Source organism: Stenella coeruleoalba (assembly GCF_951394435.1).
Source record: "Stenella coeruleoalba genome assembly, chromosome: 2".
Classification (NCBI taxonomy): domain Eukaryota; kingdom Metazoa; phylum Chordata; class Mammalia; order Artiodactyla; family Delphinidae; genus Stenella; species Stenella coeruleoalba.
In genome coordinates, this window is record NC_137147.1 from 122,341,533 (window position 1) to 122,360,574 (window position 19,042).

Genomic DNA, 19,042 nt, shown 5'->3' on the forward strand with positions numbered 1-19,042 from the left:
GGAAATGTGCAGAGTTTGAGCAGCCACAGACTCCTGGGTTAACCCTTTCCTGCCCAACCTCCTAAGCAGAGGTGAGAGGTGTGCAGGCCCACCCACCCCTTGTCCTCCAATACTTCCTACATCAGCACCTTCTTGAGGATCCAAAATCATTTCCAAAATGGGGTTTGCAAGTTGATCCATTGGAAGACAGGATGAAAATATCAGGATTTCCATTTCTATGGTTTTAAAAGAAAATTGTGATTAAAATCACATAAAATTTACCATCTCAACCATTTTTAGGTGTACATTTCTGTAGTGTTAAGTATATTCACGTTGTTGTGCAGCAGATATTCAGAACTTTTTAGCTTGCAAAACTAAAACTCTGTATCTGTTGAACAACAACTCCCCATTTCCCCCTCCCCCAAACCCCTGATGACTATTATTCCACTTTCTGTCTCTATGAATTTGACCACTTTAGATCCATCATATAGGTGGAATCATACAGTATTTGTCTTTTTGTGACTGGCTTATTTCACTTAGCATAGAATGTCTTCCAGGCTCATCTATATTGTAGCATGTGCCAGAATTTTCTTCCTTTTAAGGCTGAATAATATTTCATTGATTGTATAGATCACATTTTGTTTATTCATCCATCAGTGGACATTTGGGTTGCTTCCATCTCTTGGCTATTGTGAATAATGTTGCAATGAACATGAATGTGCAAATATCTCTTTGAGCTCTTGCTTTCAATTCTTTTGGATATGTACCCAGACATAGGATTGCTAGATCACATGATGATTCTATTTTTAATATTTTGAGGAGTGTCCATACTGTTTTCCATAGCAGCTGCACCATTTTACATTCCCACCAACAGTGCACAAGGGTTGCAGTTTCTCCATATCTTTGCCAACACTTGCTATCTTTTTTTTTTTTCATAGTGGCCATCCTAATGGGTGTGAATCTCTATGTTTTTAGTCTATAAAACTAAATTTCATAGCTGGACCAAAGCTGACCTGGCTTTGTACATCTGCAGGTCCTTGGACAGGCTTGGTTTCCTGAGGGAAGAGGGAACGTGTCACCCTTGGAGCAAGGGACACCATGGTGATAGGCCCTCCATCTTTGAATAATTTTTATTTTATTACAGAGTATTTCAGCCCAGTTAACGGGTTTCAGAATTATATTATCCAGTTTTAATTAAACTAAGCCTCAAATTATGATCAAGGAATCCTTACAAAAATGATCTTCAAAAACCCCACAGATATAACCTGATGCAAACCTGAACAAACATGTGAAAACAGCCAAGTGACCCTTTTCCTAACCTCATCTGAGTTCTCTCCCAGACACATTTTGATGTAAAAACAAGAACAATCTAATAAGAAATTGGCCAAAAAAGGGGAAGAATTAAGAAAACCACTGAAAATATATACATCGACTTATTAACAGTGAAGCCCACATGCAGTGTGTATCATGCCTTAAGACATGAAGACATCAGCTAATGATTGTGTGTGTGTGTGTGTGTGTGCACGTGCATGCCCACATGCATGTGTGCACACTAAAATCTTTTATCAATAGGGGCATACAATCAGAAATATTTGGAGACACCTGCTCTAGTTAGAGGATTAGGAATTACGGGGTCACTGTTTTTCATACTGGATTTTTCAGGCAAGAGACCCACTAGTTTGGAGGAATAACCAAAAGATATTGGGCGCAGGCTGGGACAGTCATCACATATAGAGAACAGAACTTGGCTTTGTTAAGGAAAGGAGAGTGACCTGGGAACTCTCCCAAGCCTTAAACAGTTGACCCCAATGTTGTGGTAACATCTCCTTTGTGACTACTCCCTGGAACTCCTCCCTTCTTTTAAACTTATCCTCGGTTTTGTCATCTGTAAAATGGTGACATCATCGGGGGGCTGGGGTGAGGTGCTGGGCATAGTGCCTGCACACAGCGAGGATGCTCCAGGGGCAGCTAGTCTGATTACTGGACTCTTTGTTAAGCTTTCAGAGCCAGAAAAATATTACATACAAAAATATTCCATTGTGAAAATGTTATGCCGAGTATGGAAAGAAATAGGAATCTCCCCTAATTCTCCCCTTAAGGGATGACCATTTTCAGTATGTTTCCATTTCCATACATGGCTGCAGGAAACAGTCTGAGATCCTGATTTTTAAACTTACTTCTTTTCATGGGTTTTCCTATGTCAATAAATTCTTTGTAAAATCATTTCGAATGGCTACATTATGCTCCACTGGTGGCTGTCCTATACTTAGTATGCTAGGCCTCCTGTCACCTCTATAGGCTTCTTCCTGTGCCTGGTGAGCCCCTCCCCAGTTCTGGCCTTAGTTTCTCTCTCCCCGGAGCGCCTCCAGCCTGATGGGGTCGGAGGGAGCCCAGGCCTGGGTCTCAGCACCCGATGGTTCCCAGGTCCCTTCCAGCCCTGCAGGTCAAGAAGAAGTAGCTGTCATTTCCTCTTCCATGGTCAGCCCCCGGACATGCACACACAGGCACTCCTAGACCCTTAGCCAGAGCCTATTACAGAGGCTGCACGCAGGAGTGCCTAGTCCAATGACTGATGGATAAGTGAACGAGAGAAGAATGGAAGGAAGAGGGAAGGAGGGAGAGAGGGAGGGAGGAAGGGCAGAAGGAAGGAAGGAAGGGAGGGAGGGAGGGTGTTTGCACATACCTCCAAGCTCCCACTATTCCTTTCCCTGGAACATTCTTTTAATCCTCCAAGTGCCAGTCAAAGCCCCCTCTGTGCAGCCCTCTTAGGCTGCAACTCCATGTGCACAGCCTTGCTTGACCTTCACAGCAACCCTTGAGAGGGAGGTCCTGTTATTACGATGTTTTGCAGATCAAGAAACTGAGGCTCAGCAAGTTTTAATAATTTGCCCAAACCCACGCAGTAGGGAGAGGAAAAAGCGGGGTCTGGGCTCCTTCCTAATGCCCTAGTCAGGGGTCCTCACCCTCAGGCTTCCGCAGCTGGGGGCGGCCAAACACAGCCCTTGGAACCGGAACCAGGACTCTTGTGATCACGTCCCGTTCCTGGTCTGCGTCTCCTCTGAGAACGTGACCCTCCAGGACACGCCAAGCCCTAGCAGAGGACTGCATTGCAAGCACTTGGGGAGTTTTTCTTGAATGCCTGAGTGAAGAAATGCTTTCCTGTTTCCTGGTACTAGCCCCAGACTCTCATTTGATAAGGGAAGAATTAGATTTTGGAAAAACAGCAACCGCTTTGGAACACCAGTTGGTGCCACAGTCTCGGTGGATTTTTAAAAAAATTCCGAGAGCAACTGGTGTCTTTTCTCCTTCTTTCGGTTCCCTTTGTTAAACTGCCATGTGTTCCTGGTGACCAGATCTCGGATGACATGGAGGCAAGAAGAAGTGGGAGAAAGGCAGAAGGCGGGACTCTCTGATTCCTGAGGACCTTTGTGACTGGTGGGGTTCAGGCTTTTTGCGGGATTATGGGCCTGGCATGGGTACTCAGTTCCCTGCAGAGCCTGGTGGTTCCTGTGGCTAGAACAGTACCCTGGATTCCACTTTGGTAACGGTTATACCAGGCTTTGTCCCTGCCCCCTTGAGCACAAAACACTCTGCAGTTCTAGCTGAGAAAGTGTGCCAGTCTGGAAAGCACAAACCCCTGGCTCTCTCTGGTCTGCACAGAACGGATACTCTCTTTGCTAAAACAACCAACCCTCCTTGGCAGAAAGGGTGGTGGCAGCCAGTGGCCTGCCGACTGCTTTTGCAGAATGTTCTACTCACTGCTTCTGACAGGCCCAAGCTCATCAAATTCTAATAAATATCACTTTCAATAAATCCCTCTTAAATGACTTTCTCAAATTAATATGGATTAATTATAACCATCAATCCCTCATATAAAGTCCCGATTGTGCCAGATGCTGTGCTGGGCACTTTTTGTGAATCATTTAACATTTGTGAAAATCCCTCTGGCTTTTCATTATGTCCATTTCACAGATGAGAAAACTGAGATGCACCAAGCCTAAATAACATGCCCAAGTTTGCCCAGTGAAAGGTGGCAGAGCCAGATCTCAAACCTTTGTCTTTCTGACTCCAAAGCCCATGCCTTTCCCTGCATCACTATAGTTGGGGTCTCGCTTTGTATGTGCACCCTTCTGCCCTGTTCCCTCCTCATTCCAGGCTTAGGCTGCTGATGACCACCAGCTTGGCCTATTTTTTGTAAAATGCTATTGTCTGCCATGGGTCACAGTGTAGATGGCCCAGGACACCAAGTGTGTGTCTGTGAGACAGACAGAGAGAGAGAGAGAGAGAGAGAGAGAGAGCGGGAGAACACATGCTTGAGGGAGCAGAACGTCCACATAAGTCAGTGCCTGGAGACTCTTTCCATGATTGCAGGTTGGAAGGAGTTCCTCAATATCCCAAATCAGATTCTGACTTCAGTCCCACATTGGCTGTGTCACTTTCAAGAGTTATAATGAGTTGGATGGATGAACTGGCATGTATCTGAAACTCAACCAGGCCAAATCTCATTACCAACTGGAAGGTCACCTGTATTAGTCAGGTTGGGCTGCTATAACAAAATACCATAGGCTGAGTGGCTTAAACAACACACATGTATTTCTCACAGTTCTGGAGGCTGGGAAGTCCAAGATCAAGGTGCCCGCAGATTTGGTTCCTGGTGAGAACTTTCTTTCTGGCTTGCAGATGACTGCCTTCTGGTTATGTCCTCCCTCACATTGCAGAGATAGAAAGGCTCTGGTCTCTCTTCCTCTTCTTATAAGGGCCCTAATCTCATCATGGGGGCCTCACCCTCATGACCTCATCTAAACCTAATTACCTCCCAAAGACTTCATCTCCAAACACCATCACATTGGGGGTTAGGGTTTCAACATATGAATTTGGAGGGGGGAAGGCATATTTTCAGTCCATAGCTCCCCCTCCCAACACCAGTACAGCTTACCACACATACTGGTGACCTCAGGATGGCTGCAGACTTCCCGTAGCCATCCAGGCAGCTTGGCCAAGGCCCTGGGAGACCTGTAGCCAGTGGAGGTGCAGTTACCCTCCTGTCTGCCTTCTGTCCTCAGTGGCGGATGTCTATTGGCTCCAATTGTTCCTCCCCTTGCTCAAAGTACTCCGGGGGAATCAGCAGGCCCCAGGACTTCCAGCCCCACAGTGTGGGCGACAGTGGTCACCTCTTTCCAGAGGAGGCTGACTGCCCCTTAGCAGAGTCCCTAGAGCTGGTGACAGGGCAGATCTCCCTAGCTGCCAGCTCTCCCTGTAGGGACAACTGGGAGGGAAAGAGGAAGAGGGAGACATTCTAGTTAGGGAGAGAAAATATGCCAGGAAGATACTGGAGAATAATTCCATGGTAATACTTGAACAAGTTCAAGTTTATACTGGTCCACAATCCCTTATCTGCAATTCTGACATCCAAAGATTTCTAAATATTAAAAGTTTTCCTTAATCTATTTGATGGCAAAACATGACCTGAGCTGATGTGAGGCAATGTGTGACATCTGTATTTATTCCACCTAGAGTGCCTATTCCTATTTCCTGCACTGAAATGTCAAGGTGGCTGGTTGTGGAGGGCAGCCCTAGACCAGGAGTTCCACTAGAACCCAACAGTGGAGGGATTCTAATGCCAACCACTAGTCAAGGCTGTTTGAGCATCAGATTAGAGGCTTGAAAGGAAACAGCTGATAAGCCGAAGCAGGGCCTTTCAGTCTCCTGGGCATTGTCTTTCAGATAAGTAAAATACACAGAGGTGTCAAGTCCAATGTCAAATGCACTCCATTCCACACCTATAGCTCTATAAAGGCCACAGAGAACTACAGTTTGGCTTCCTTGCACTTTCTACTTTGGCAAGAGTAATGCCATCAACCTTCTGGAAAGCACCGCCTTATAGAGTGTAATGGGTGAAGTGTTCTTATAAAGCAGGGAATCTGGACACAAAAACAAGCATGCACAAACGGGAGGTGATGTGAAGACTGCAGTTATGCTGCTGCAAGCCAAGGACTATTGGGGCCTACCAGAAGCTGGAAGAGGCAAGGTAGGATCCTTCTCCTACCAGGTACAGAGGGAGGATGACCCTGCTGACACCTTGATTTTGGACTTCTGTCCTGCAAGACTGTGAGATGATAAATTCCTGTTCTAAGCTCCCTGTGCCTCTGCAGCTCCCTCTGCCCGGCACACTCTTCTCCAGCTTCTTCATCCAACTCACCCCCATCTGTCCCCTAGAACTCCTCTGCATCCCCTCTGTGAACTACTTCCTAACCTGCAGACTGGGTCAGGCATGCCTTTGGGGTACGTGCACCTTGACAGAAGCAGCTCTGTGGGGCCTTGTGTGTAGGGCAGGAACCATGGCCCCCCTGTTGGCCCCTTGCCACTCCTTGAGGGCAGGGTCCAGGCCCACAGAAGGCCCTGAGAATGGACTGGATGACCCCGATGTTGGCTTTTCAGGAACTCCCCTTGGCCCTCCATAAGGAAAGGTGAGTCCACCTGTTTCTTTCTGCAGGAACTCTCCAAGCTGGGTCTGGGGCGTGACATGGAGGTGGAGTTGCGGATTCTTCAACTGCCAGTGGATTACAGAGAGGTGAAGCAGAGGGTCACCAGAATCTGGGAGGATCTTCAACCGCAAGTAAATGACAGCTGGGGAGGCAGCTGGGCTGGGGGACAGAGGGCTGATTATGTGGTGGAGACCCAGAACCTGTGAACCCCAGGACGCTGTTTCTAGGGTTAATGGCTGAAGTGTACCCTGCCCCCTCATCCCACCAGTAAGGGCCCAGATGATTTCATAAGGGTCCATTTGTAAAAGTTTAAGATGAAAGACAGAGTAGATCTTGGAATAAGACTCTGGAGAGAAAGAAGGAAGAAAAGAAATGGAAGCTTTATTCCCAGCCCGGACCCAAAGGTAGTTTCCACCTAACAGAGAGGCCCTTGGGTTAGGTCCCAGCCAGGCCCTTGCAGGGCAGGTGGGTTGTGAGGTGGGCTGAGAGGCAAGGACCTCTTGGACCTAGGAGAGCAGTTTGAGGGCAGCCCCCACTGGGAGATGGGAGAGTGGCCCACCTGGGGAGGCCCATCTTCATCACTCCCAGCCTATCTTACCACAACAGAGTTACTATATAGGAAGCTGGTACAAATATCCCCCAAACACGACGACCAGATAATATTAATAAAACACAGACCACCAAACCATTAAGACAACACCCCAAATATTTTGATAAAACAATCAGCTATTTTTTCAAAGAGGAAAAATAATCAGCTCAAAAAATTCTAACAATATTTTATTAGACTGTTACTAACTTCCTTTATTAAAGAGTTTCATAAAAGAGATGGAAACCTCCACAGAAAGGCTAAATTTCTCCTGGGACACGCTTAGATACCAGCTGGATCCCCCAGGGAAAAAGGGAATACACTACCCTGTAAGAATATTTTAAAATATAAAAGATGCCACATGGGTTTCTATCCAGCTGTTTTTCATTCCAGCACATTCATCAGGGGAAGCAGGCAGGGGATGGGGGTGATGCTGGCACATTTGGGATGTTGAGGTGTCTTGCACCCCAGAGCTCTCCCTCTGTGTGGTCTGGGGGGCAGAGCAGACCTCAGTTTCCCTAATCTCCTGCCGCCACGTGTGTTCACACAGCTCGTTGTGCATGTGGGCGTGGACCCCACCGCCAAGGCCATCTTTCTGGAACAGTGCGGCAAGAACTGGGGCTACAGGGATGCCGACATCCGAGGCTTCCACCCTGAGCGTGGCGTGTGCCTTCCAGATGGCCCGGAAGTGATCGCTTCGGGAGTCAGCATGAGGGCCGTCAGCAGGCGCGCGGTGGTCGAGGGCGTGGAGGTGGCCTTTTCCCGAGACGCAGGCAGGTGCGTTTTGTTCCTGGGCACGTAGGGGAGGAGGAAGGGCTGAAGTGGCCTCTGACCAGCCTTTCTCCTGGGATGTACCATCCTGTGCCATCCAGCTGGGTGCTTGGCGGCGGGGAACAGCCCAGTCACCCTGCACACTGGCCCATTGCTCACTCACGCCCAGGCCTGGTTCCGAGTCCCCCTCCCACTCACCGGCCTGGTGGCTGGCAGAGGAGAAGGGGTAGGATGGAGAAGTTGAGAGCCGCTAACATTTTTTGGATGTTTTATTTTTTTTTATTGCTGGCAAAGTTGTGAATTAACTTCTGGTTTAGCCCAGATGAAGATTAATTTACCTTTTTTTCTCCAGACTCTGACCCCCTAGGAGATAGTTACTCCTCCCTGCAAAGAATGAATGAACAAATTGGTACCAAATTAAGTCCTATGAACCCTGCTCAGGTCCTAGCCTGGCCTCTGAGTGTTCTTTTTCCCTTTGGGTTCGAGCTTTATTCAGTGACCAAAGAATGGCGAAGTGGGAACTAAGTTCACAGATCAACTTCTCACCTACCTGGTGAGAGAGATTTAATTTTAAAGATAAAGACAAAGGGAGGCAGAGTGAGGCTGATGATGGGGAGGCATATGCGTTAGTCTGCCTGGGAAGGGGCAGGGCTTTTTTGAGGGAGTGAGGTGCCACCCCCTTTTTATCTTTTTTATGGTCCTTAATCGCTGGTCCTGGACACCGGTAGGTGTGTCTTATTAAGCATATTAAGCTAGTTTAGTAAAATCAACATATAATGAGACTCAGGGTCTGTTGGAGGTCAGGTTCCTGGCCATCTTGGTCCCAGCTAGTACCACCTGTTTTTGTTTGTTTGTTTGTAGCTTTCTTTCTTATCTCTGGATCCTTTAACTTAAAGATTTATGTTAACTCCTGCTAAAGGTGGGGGTTGGCAGGTTTTGAGCAAAGACCTGGAGCAGCTCTGGCAATAAAATCCCCCTTTCCTTGTTATTGCTCCTCATTCTTGAGGGGCGTTGAAGGGCAAAGGTCTGACTTCTGAACTGCTTCCTGCTGAACATGAGCATAATTTTTGCCTGGATTAGAGGAGCAGAACTGTTCCTGACTAGGCTAAGATAAGTCTGATTTTCGCCAAGCTGCAGTCCCAGTTGCTTGTACCCTTGTGTTAGTATCATCTAAAGTTTGATGGCTTCAAGCTGTTTACTAAGGAAGTTAACAAGGCAGTTAAGGAGGCAAGGCCCAGAGATAAGCAGGAGGATAATAGCAATTAGGCCTGGGTGAGATTTTGTAGAGTGATTTCATGGTATGCGAAGCCTCCCCAGGGAGCTGCTAGTCTGGAGCAGTCCCTATTCCTGCCAGAATGAGTCCTATTGCTCTTTTATCTCAGGGCAGGGTGATATTATGAATGGTTATGCGTAGGTTCTGAGAATTTAGCTGGTCTAGCATGCAATGTTCCCCCAGCTGGGCATTATCTAAACAAGGAAGGGCTAGAGCCCACCCCAGAGAAGGGAAGGAGGAGTTGGGGTTGGTCTGATGGGGCAGTTGGTTTATTCTTGGGCCACAAAGGAACAGGTACCCAGGGGGAGCTTACGTTCTGGGGAGTTGAACCACCTCCATAAGTGGCTAGCCCAAGAGGGGGTGCCCTTGCAGTGTGGGGAGAAAGGCCCACCTGCATAGCAGGGGTTACTGAGGGATTCTTCACTAGTGGCTTTTCCATAGGCCTTAGGAAGGCCATATACTAAATGCCAGACAACTGGCATTTTCCCTCTCCAATAAGTACATCTCCCTTCCGGTCCCTGTGTGTATTCATCAGGTTGGTTCAGAGGGCACCAACAGGTGAGATTTCCACAGGAGTCAATCCCGGGGTACTTAAATTGTGGGATAATGGAAGAAGCATTGATCAGAGTCCAGAGCAGCCCTAAGGTGTTATTGCAAGTTCCTCCCTTTGGTAGGGGCGTTTGATAGGGGGGGCAGTGGCAGCAGGACGATCAGAGCAATGGCACTTTAGAGTGAGTGCTTTGTATTCGTTAGAGGGAATCCAAGCAGGGAAGCTGCGTTAGGGATGGGATATGAACTTCAAGAGGGATAGGTTTAGCCAAGGTGAGAGTGAAGTTATCATTCTTAGAGGTAAAATGTAATACCTTTAATCCATAGGTGTCACTTGGAGAGTGGGGGTGACAGATCCAGCACTGGGATAGATTTTCTCCACAGGCTATAATTCTCGAGAAATTTACTATTGCATTGAATTCCCATTCTGTGTGGACGGTTGTAAGAGATAGAGAGAGCAGAGAAGAAACAATAGACAATAATGGCCACTCGTCCTGCTTCCAATGTTAGTATCCCATATGTCCAGCATGTTCAGAGGAGGTGTTTGCCAGAGGGAGGGGGTTTGGCAGAACAGCAGAAGCCAAGCAAGGCAATAGTAATGATGAGGCCAACTAATAAGGCTGCCCACCACATTACTTATCTATTGGTAAGTTAGTCCTTTTCAAAAGTAACTTAAGGTGTGTGACAGGTTCACAGGTGTACTGAGTGCATGGCTCAGTAACTTCTTCCTCAGGTGTAGGTGCCGTCTTCACTCTGGTATGGTGGGCCCATGGAGTTATGCCCTGCAGTTGTCAGGCTGAATGAGTGGTCAAGATGAGAAGATAAAGTCCTGTCCACTTGGGGTCTAACTGGTCTTGTGGATTTCCAGCCTTCCAGGTTTTCAAATAAACCCAATCCCCAGGGTACAAAGAATGTAAAACCATGTCAGAAGGGGACGGCAATTCCTGATTCCCTTAGACGTGTAAAGCTTTGACGATTTCCCCTCTCTGTAAGGCATATTTCATTTGGTCCATATCCCTAAGGTTGGCTTTGTAGCCAGGTCCTTCAGGAATGGGCCTCCTGTACATGATCTCTTATGGACTTAACCTGAGCTTTCCTTTAGGGGCTAATTGCATTCTCCAAAGTGCTGTGGGGTGAAGGGAGATCCAAGGTTGATGAGTCTCTTGACATAGTTTGGCTAAATTTCTTTTGAGAGTTTCATTTGTTCTTTTTACTTTTCCTAAAGATTGTGGTCTCCAAGAAGAATGTAAGCTCCATTTAATTCCTGGGGCTCTAGAGACTTTCTTAGTAATCTGAGAAACAAAGGCGGGCCCACTGTCGCTTTGAATGGATTTAGGGAGCCCAAACTGATGGATTATTTTTTTGAGCAGGGCCTTAGAGATCTCCGAGGTAGTCTTGGTTTGGGTCGGGAATGTCTCCATCCAGCCAGAGGTGTCAGTCAAAACCAGCAAATATCTAAAAATTTCCTTGTGCCTGGGGCATTACTGTAAAATCAGTTTACCAGTCGTGACCTGGATGTGTGCCTCTGTACTGGGTGGGGGTCACTCCCTTGACCTTGGTGGGCAGTAAGTGTTGGGGTTATTCTGGAGACGGGGCAAGCTTCAACCACCTGTTTAAGGAGACTTCAGAAGTTGGGATTAGTCATGGATTTGGTGAGCCATTGACCCAGGGCCTCCTGCCCATAACGTGTGCTCTGGTGAGCTTCCCGGATGGCTTGGAGTGCAGAAGCTGATGGGAAGAACAGCTACCCATGATTGTTAACCATCCATTCCTGATATTCTGGGCTTTTAAAATAGCCCCATCTCAAAGGCTTTTCTCTTTCTTCTGGGGTGTATATGGGAGTGTAAGAGTTAGGATCTGGGGGTACCAGTAGGAGTGACGTTTGAAGTCTGTCCCCACCCTCTGCTGCTTGTTTAGCTGCCATATCTGCTCTGTTATTTCCTCTTATTATTTCTGCTTCTCCCTTTTGATGGCCTCTACAGTGAATACAGGCTATACTCTTTGGCAGGAGTATAGCCTCCAGCAGCCTCATAATTCACCTCCCCCCCAGTTTATAATCTGTTTATTCCCTGAGGTCAGCATTCCCCTCTCCTTCCAGATGGCCCCATGGGGGTGTAGGATTGAACAGGCATATTTAGAGTCAGTGTAGATATTGACAACTTTCCCTTTCCCCAGTTCTAGTGCTCTGATCAGGGTAATTAACTCAGCCCTCTGAGCAGAGCAGCCAGGGGGCAAGGCTTTAGCTTCCACCACTTCAGTGACAGAAACCACTGTGTAGCCTGCCTTTTGTTTTCCATCTTTCATAAAGCAACTCCCACCAGTGGACCATTCCAATCCTGCCTTCTCTCTAGGGAAGCTCTTTAAGTCAGCCCTGCTGGAATAAACCTGTTCCATAACTTCCTCACAATCATGAGTTAATTTTGGACCTGTCTGATGTAGCAAGGAGGCAGGGTTAAGGACATTACAGTGCCTCAGAGTCACAGACAGGTTGTCTAGAAGCATGGCTTGGACTTGGAGGGTTTGACCAGGGGATAACCAGTCTGCCCCCCTTGCCTTTATGAGGTGGTGTGGGGTCCAGATGGTCAGGGGCTGTCCAAAAGTTAATTTGTTAGCTTCTTTGAGAAGTAGCAGCTACAGCCTGTAAACATGGGGGCTATCCTTTAGCAGTTTGGTCCAATTGTTTAGAAAAACAGGCTACAACCTGAGTCAGAGGTCCAAGTTTTTGTTTAAGCAAGCCCAGGACAGTTTCTCCTCTCTCATGTACATGTAGATGGAAGGGTAGACTCAGGTAACACGGGGATTCTCATGAGATGGTTTTTGAGTTCTAGGAATGCCCAGTCACAATTGGGGGTCTGCTCAAAACGGTCAAGTTCCTTCCTTTTTAATTGTTCATACTAGAGCTTAGCAATTAAGGCAGAATTGGGGATCCATATATTGGCAGAACTCAGGCATTCCCAGGAAACCCCGGAGCTGTTTTCTCGTACTAGGAGTGCCATCTTGCAAATATGTTCTTTCCTCTCCTTAGATAGTGCTCTGTGCCCCTTTTTGATTATTAAACCCTAAGTGTTCTACCTGCTGGAGGGATATTTGGGCTTTTTCCTTTGAAACTTTATATCCTCTCTCGGCCAGATGATTTAAGGCATTAACTGTGTTATGGTCGAAAAGCTCTTTGGTGGGGTGGTGATTAGAATGTCATCCACATATTGAAGTATAGTACCCTGTTCTTTTTTTAAAAAATTAATTAATTCATTTATATTTTATTTTTGGCTGCGGTGGGTCTTCGTTACTGCGTGTGGACTTTCTCTAGTTGCGGCGAGCAAGGTCTGCTCTTCATTGCTGTGCGCGGGCTGGTCATTGCGGTGGCTTCTCTTGTTGTGGAGCATGGGCTCTAGATGCATGGGCTCAGTACTTGTGGCATGCGGGCTCACTTGCTCTGCGGCATGTGGGATCTTCCCGGACCAGGGCTCGAACTGGTGTCCCCTGCATTGGCAGGCAGATTCTAAACCACTGTGCCACCAGGGAAGTCCTAGTCCCTTGTTCTAACTCAAGGTCACTAAGAGCCTCAGCTAAAACCTTTCGGAAAAGAGTGGGAGAGTTTTTAAATCCCTGGAGCAGAACCATCCAGCAAAAATGTTGTTTTCTCATACTGCCACCTGCCATTCAAATGCAAAAATGTACTGAGATTACAGGGCTAAGGGCACACAAAAGAAGGTGTCTTTTAAATCTGGCACTGAATACCAAATCCTTTCGCAGTTTAGGGTAGAGAGTAAGGTGAAGGGATTTGGCACCCCTGGGTGAATTTCCTCCATAGCTTCATTTACAGCTTGGAGGTACTGAACTAGCCAGTATCTCTTGGGCTTTTTTTTTTTTTTTACTGGAAGATTAGGAGTGTTGCAAGGAACAGGGTCTAAGAAGGTTTAAGACGCCCTTGTTTGAGTAGACTTTCTACTTAATGCCTGCTAGGGCTTCTTTGCTTAATGGGTATTGTTTTTTATTTGGGTGATTGTAGGCGGGTCGCAGCTTGACCATGACTGGTGCCCTCCTGGCTCTGCCCACGGTGTCGTGGGCCCATACTGAGGGATTAATCCGCAGAGGGTGGTAGCATGAGTGCTATGGAATGGAAGGGAGTCTTAGGTATTTTGATGTTAAGTTTTGTGTCTCTGAGATAAATTGTTGCTCCCAATTTATATAGTAAATCTCTTCCTATTAGAGGAATTAGGCATTCTGACATACAGGAAAGAGTGAGATAACTTTTTTCCTTCCAAATTGCACTCAAGGTGCTCTATAATATTGCGTTCCTGCGGCTTCCCTTTCACTCCCATTATCTTACATTTATCTTTGGTCATTTTGCCTTGTTGGGTGTTCAAGACCCAGTAGGTGGCTCCTGTGTTGACTAAAAAGTCAGCCTTTTTACCACCTATAGTCAGGGTCAGCCAAGGCTTCTTGGGGGTAATTTCCGGGGCACTCCTAGGAGACCCTGGGCCCCTTCGGTCCTCTTCTTTTATGTGTGTGACCAATGAGGGTGGGCCAGGACATGGTGGTCCACTTAGTCTCCTTCTGAGACATTTGGGGCAGTCCCCCTTCCAGTGGCCCTCCTCTATGCAGTTAGCACACTGATTGGCTTTAAGCCCTTCTCTCCACTGTGGGCATGGTCTTCGAAATCCCAGGCGACTCATTGATGTTACAGGGTCCCTTGTGTGTGTGTGTTTGTGGGGGGGTGTCATCCCTTGGAGGTCGATTAACCCTGAATTGCTAAAGCCAGAGAACTGACAGTTTGTTCTGCTCGTTTATCTTCCTTTGTATCGGCCTCCAGATCCCGGTTGTTAAATACCCAAAATGCTGATTCCACCAGCCCGGAAGTAGGTGTGGTGGGCCCTGTCTCCAACTTTTGTAATTTTCTCCTAATGTCTGGGGCACTCTGGGAAATCAAATGGTACTTAATAATGACCTGCCCTTCCAATGACACCAGGTTTATGTTTGTATATACTCGGAGGCACTCCCTCAGGTGCTCAAGGAAGGCTGAGGGATTTTCCTTCAGTCCTTGGATGACTCCTTGAACATACTCCAATTTATGAGTTTCTTCCCCGCTAATTGAATGCCCTTCGGAATCAAATTCCTGAAATGTGTGAGGTGCTGCTGACCATTTTCCTCTAGATGGCCCCACCCAGGGGCCCCTGGACTCCAGGCTGGTATACAGCACGCCCCGTGTTATTTTGATTGGTCTTAGCAGCTTCCTCCCTTGCATTAATTATAATCAGTACCTTTTCTTCCCCAGACAATAAGATGTTTAGGAGGGTTTGTGTATCCACTCAAATGAGTATGCAGTATTCCCCAGACTAAATTAAGGACTTCCTCGGGGTCTTCCCTTAAACCCTTGGATCGATCCTTCCAGTTATAGAGATCCAAGGAAGAGAAGGGTACCTAACACAGTGGTCAGTTTGCCCTTTGCATTGGGAACCGCCTGAAGGGGGAATAGCTTATTGATTCCAGAGGGCTGGTACTGAATGCTGCTACAGGTGTGCATTGGACTAGTCCCCAAGGAAGGTGTACTGAGAGTTGGAGGTGAAAGAGTCGGGGAGGGGGACCACCCATTGGGCGGAAGAGGGGGCACCAGGTAGGGAGGTGGTGAATTTGAGGGAGTAGAGAGCATCAGGGATTCAGGAGAGGTAGGGGTAGATGTCAATGACTCAGGAGTCTCAGGTGAACTGTTGGAAGCGGGGGCAGCTACCCTTAGCAGAGGGGGGAAGTCAAGAGGATCCTCAGGCTGAGATTCCAATTCCAGGAAAGAGAAATTTGAACTAGCCTCACATTTTTTCCAGAAGCCTTTTATTTGGCTAAGGGCCATGAAAAATTGGACATAGGAGATCTCATCCCATTTTTTTTTTTAACGCTGGCAATAGAGGTCAAATTAAAAAATAGTATTAGAATTTAGAGAGTCGTTAGTTGGCCGACTTTCTCCATCTGCCAGTTTATATTGGGGGCATGCGGTGTTACAGCAGAAAATAAGCTGTCTCCCTGTTAGTGGGCGCTACTCAAAGAATTTCCAGTTATGGAGAATGCACCTTGACAGCGTACACTGGGATAGAGGCTTGATTACCCATACTGGGGAGTCCTTATTTAGTCTGTTTCCAACTTCCCAGTGGCCTCTTCTTAGGGTTGGTGGCTATGCAGATCCCACAAGATTGACCCACACCAAGCGGTTTAGGAGCTCTAACTGAAACCTGAACCAATCTTCGCAGGGGCTGGTAGGGGAGACACTGTCCAAGAGGGCCTTAGTTATAAAGTTCCCCCCTTTTATTTTAACGTTTATTTATTTTATTTATTTGGTTGTGTAGGGTCTTAGTTACGGCAGGCAGTCCCCTTAGTTGCGGCTCGCCGGCTTCTTAGTTTTGGCTTGTGGCCTGCTTAGTGGTGGCTTGTAAACTCTTAGTTGCGGCATGCATGTGGGATCTAGTTCCCTGAGTAGGGATCAAACCCGGGCCCCCAACGTTGGGAGTACGGAGTCTTAACCACTGCGCCACCAGGGAAGTCCCTATAAAGCCCCTCTTAAGTCAGTGACTAGATGTTCCCAGACCCGCTGTGGGGCTGTAGGAGATATCTTTCAGCAAACAGTCCCCAGAGACAGGGTGAAGGGGGAGTGGGAAATAAGGGTTCTCTAATCAGATAAATTGCTCAGATAAAGAGCCTCTCCGGGAGTCAGGGAGGCTTGTTCACAAAAGGTGTGTCCCTGCTCCGTTACAGGTAATCAGACAGGGAGGCCGAATGCCCATTTGGCACATGTCCAGTTTTCTATACTCTCAGCTACGAGGACCCAAGGACTTTGGACAGTTTGGGGTCCTCTTCTTCCTTCCCCAACTAGACAACGTGATTTTCCTGAAATCTGATGAAAACGAGATTTTTAAAGGGTTCATGTCTCAGAGGAGGGATCCCTAGGGATCTGTGGTAGAGGGTAGTAGGGAGGGACCTACCCAACAGAGACGTATACCTTGCCCCGGGATGGCAAGTTAGGGCAAGAGGAACCAACACAAAAGGTGTGCTCTTGCATTTTTGACTATACCCTAGAGGTGGGAGCGCGGTAGACGTTGGGGCTGTGAACGTTTTACAGTGTGCCTGCTTACACAGACATTTGCTTCTGGTTGGCAGGGTACCCAGTGCTCATCTACGCTGGTGCATGACCAACTTATCCTTTTTGGTGGCAAACGCCATAGTGGCCTTCAAGTGCTCAACCCGTGCCCACAGTTGTGGCATGTATTTCCAAGAGCATTAGGACAAACGAAACCACATAGAACAGAGATTGAAGCTTCACTCATATCAAGAACAGAGACTAGGGCTCACGTCACACACATGAAACAAAGAGATGTTCTTTTTTTTTTTTGCGGTACGTGGGCCACTCACTGTCGTGGCCTCTCCCGTTGCAGAGCACAGGCTCCGGACGCGCAGGCTCAGCGGCCACGGCTCACGGGCCCAGACGCTCTGCGGCATGTGGGATCTTCCCGGACCGGGGCACGAACCCGCGTCCCCTGCATCGGCAGGCGGACTCTCAACCACTGCGCCACCAGGGACCCCCAAAGAGATGTTCTTTACCTGAGGAGCGCTCCACTTGATCCTTGGCTGCTTTTCAATCTCAGGCTTAATTTAGTAGCCCTCACTGGCCCAGCGGTTGAGAACTGGGGCAAACAGCTCAGTTATTTAGCCAGCTTTGTTGGCCCTGGGTCAGTGAGTAACCCTGAGTTAACAGACAGAATGAGCCCCTTGTTGGATGCCAGAATTTGTTACCAAATGAAGCTGTATGGACGCTGCTCAGGCCCTAGCCGAGCCGATGCGCCCTGCCTCAGCGGGAGAGGGTTCTTTTTCCTGCTTGGGTTAAGCCTTATTCAGCAGTCAGAGATTGGAGAAGCAGGGACTAAGTTTACAGGTCAACTTATCACCCACTTGGTGAGAGGGATTTAATTTGAAAGATAGGAGTGAGGCTAATGATGGGGTGGCATAGGCATTAGTCTGCCTGGGAAGGGGCAGGGCTTTTTCAGGGGAGTGGAGTGCCACCCCCTTTTTAATGCTTTTTTGGTCCTTAATGTCCAGCTATGGCAGCCGGTAGATGTGTCATTTAATATGCTAATTTAGAAAAATCAACATATAATGAGACCCAGGGTCTGTTGGAGGTCAGGTTTGCGGCCATCTCTTCCCAGCTAGTTCCATCTAGTTTTTTTTTGTTTCTTATCTTCTTTTTTTTGTTTCTTCCTGTCTTATCTCTGGATCCGTTAACGTAAAGATTTATGTTAACTCCTACTAAAGGTGGAGGTTGCAGGGTTGTGAGCAAAGACCTGGAGCAGCTGTGACAACAAAATGACTCAATGCAGACATGAATGAGAAAGGTTCACGGGGTTGGGGGGAGAACGTTTTGGATTAGTTGGTTGAAAATCTGGTCCCTTCCAGGGTTCAGTCACTTGCTGGACATGAGGCCAAGAGCCGGTCTCTCCATGGCTCATTCCCAGCAGCATGTTCTTTGGCAGAAGAACAAAACCTGGGTCTCCCTGGTGGCAGTCTTCCCTCATGCTTTGCGGATGCTGCATTGCCACTTCTGCTTACATTTCACTGAGGTTAGAGGCTGGTCCAAGGAGTAACTTGGCATTTTGTGTGGTTGTAGGTACGTCTGCGATTACACCTACTACCTGTCTTTGCATCATGGAAATGGATGCGCGGCGCTCGTCCATGTCCCTCCATTATCTCCTTCGCTTCCGGCTAGCCTGCTGGGAAAAGCCCTGCAAGTTATCATCCAGGAAATGCTGGAGGAGACTGAGAAAGCCAGGTCTCAACGCCTGGTTCACAGGAAACTCAGCCTTTGCGATTCCAGACAGGGGGAACCAACTGGGAGACTGCTCCTTTAGAGAAAATTCAATGTTTCAGTCCTGTATGCAGCGTTCAACTGTGCTTTGAGAGGCTTTTAAAAATTTGCTTGTAAAACAGTTTACACAGAGGAAAAAAGTTCTGAATTAGCCCAATGAAATCACAAAGGGTTATTTTATTGTCAGAAGAAAGAACACTCTGAAAGGCAGACATTTCACAAGGGCTTAACTAGCTTCAGTTATGGTTTTCCGGACAATAAAATGAAATGCTAGTAATTTTTTTTCCTCTTAAAAGTCTATGCAGCAGGCCTGTGTGATCCTGCCCAGATTTCTGGGACCCCAGACCTGTTCTGCGAGCCCCGTGTGGTGGGATGACCTGCGACTGGCCGACCATGGGAAACGCAGGTGCAGCTGCTACTCGGGCGCCCCACTCTGGGCCTCCAAGCTTGTGCATCCAGGTGCTGTGGGCAACTTCTGAGCCACTGAGTCTTTAGTGTTTGGTTTTTTCTTTTTTAACTTAATTGAAAAATTATTGTAAAATACACATAACATAAAA

General features: G+C 47.5%; 1 protein-coding gene across 2 annotated transcripts in view; it reads left to right on the forward strand.

The window, feature by feature from the left end:
- Nucleotides 1–19,042, forward strand: part of PGPEP1L (pyroglutamyl-peptidase I like) — a gene marked incomplete at its 5' end in the record, with an annotated part of 49,190 nt that extends 30,148 nt beyond the window's left edge. For both annotated transcript variants that reach the window (XM_079913398.1, XM_079913397.1), the window contains 3 exons: nt 6,473–6,595; nt 7,601–7,827; nt 18,288–19,042. In XM_079913398.1, coding sequence (XP_079769524.1) covers nt 6,503–6,595; nt 7,601–7,827; nt 18,288–18,528 — 561 coding nt within the window. In that variant the 3' untranslated portion in view covers nt 18,529–19,042. The remainder of the gene's footprint in view (nt 1–6,472; nt 6,596–7,600; nt 7,828–18,287) is intronic.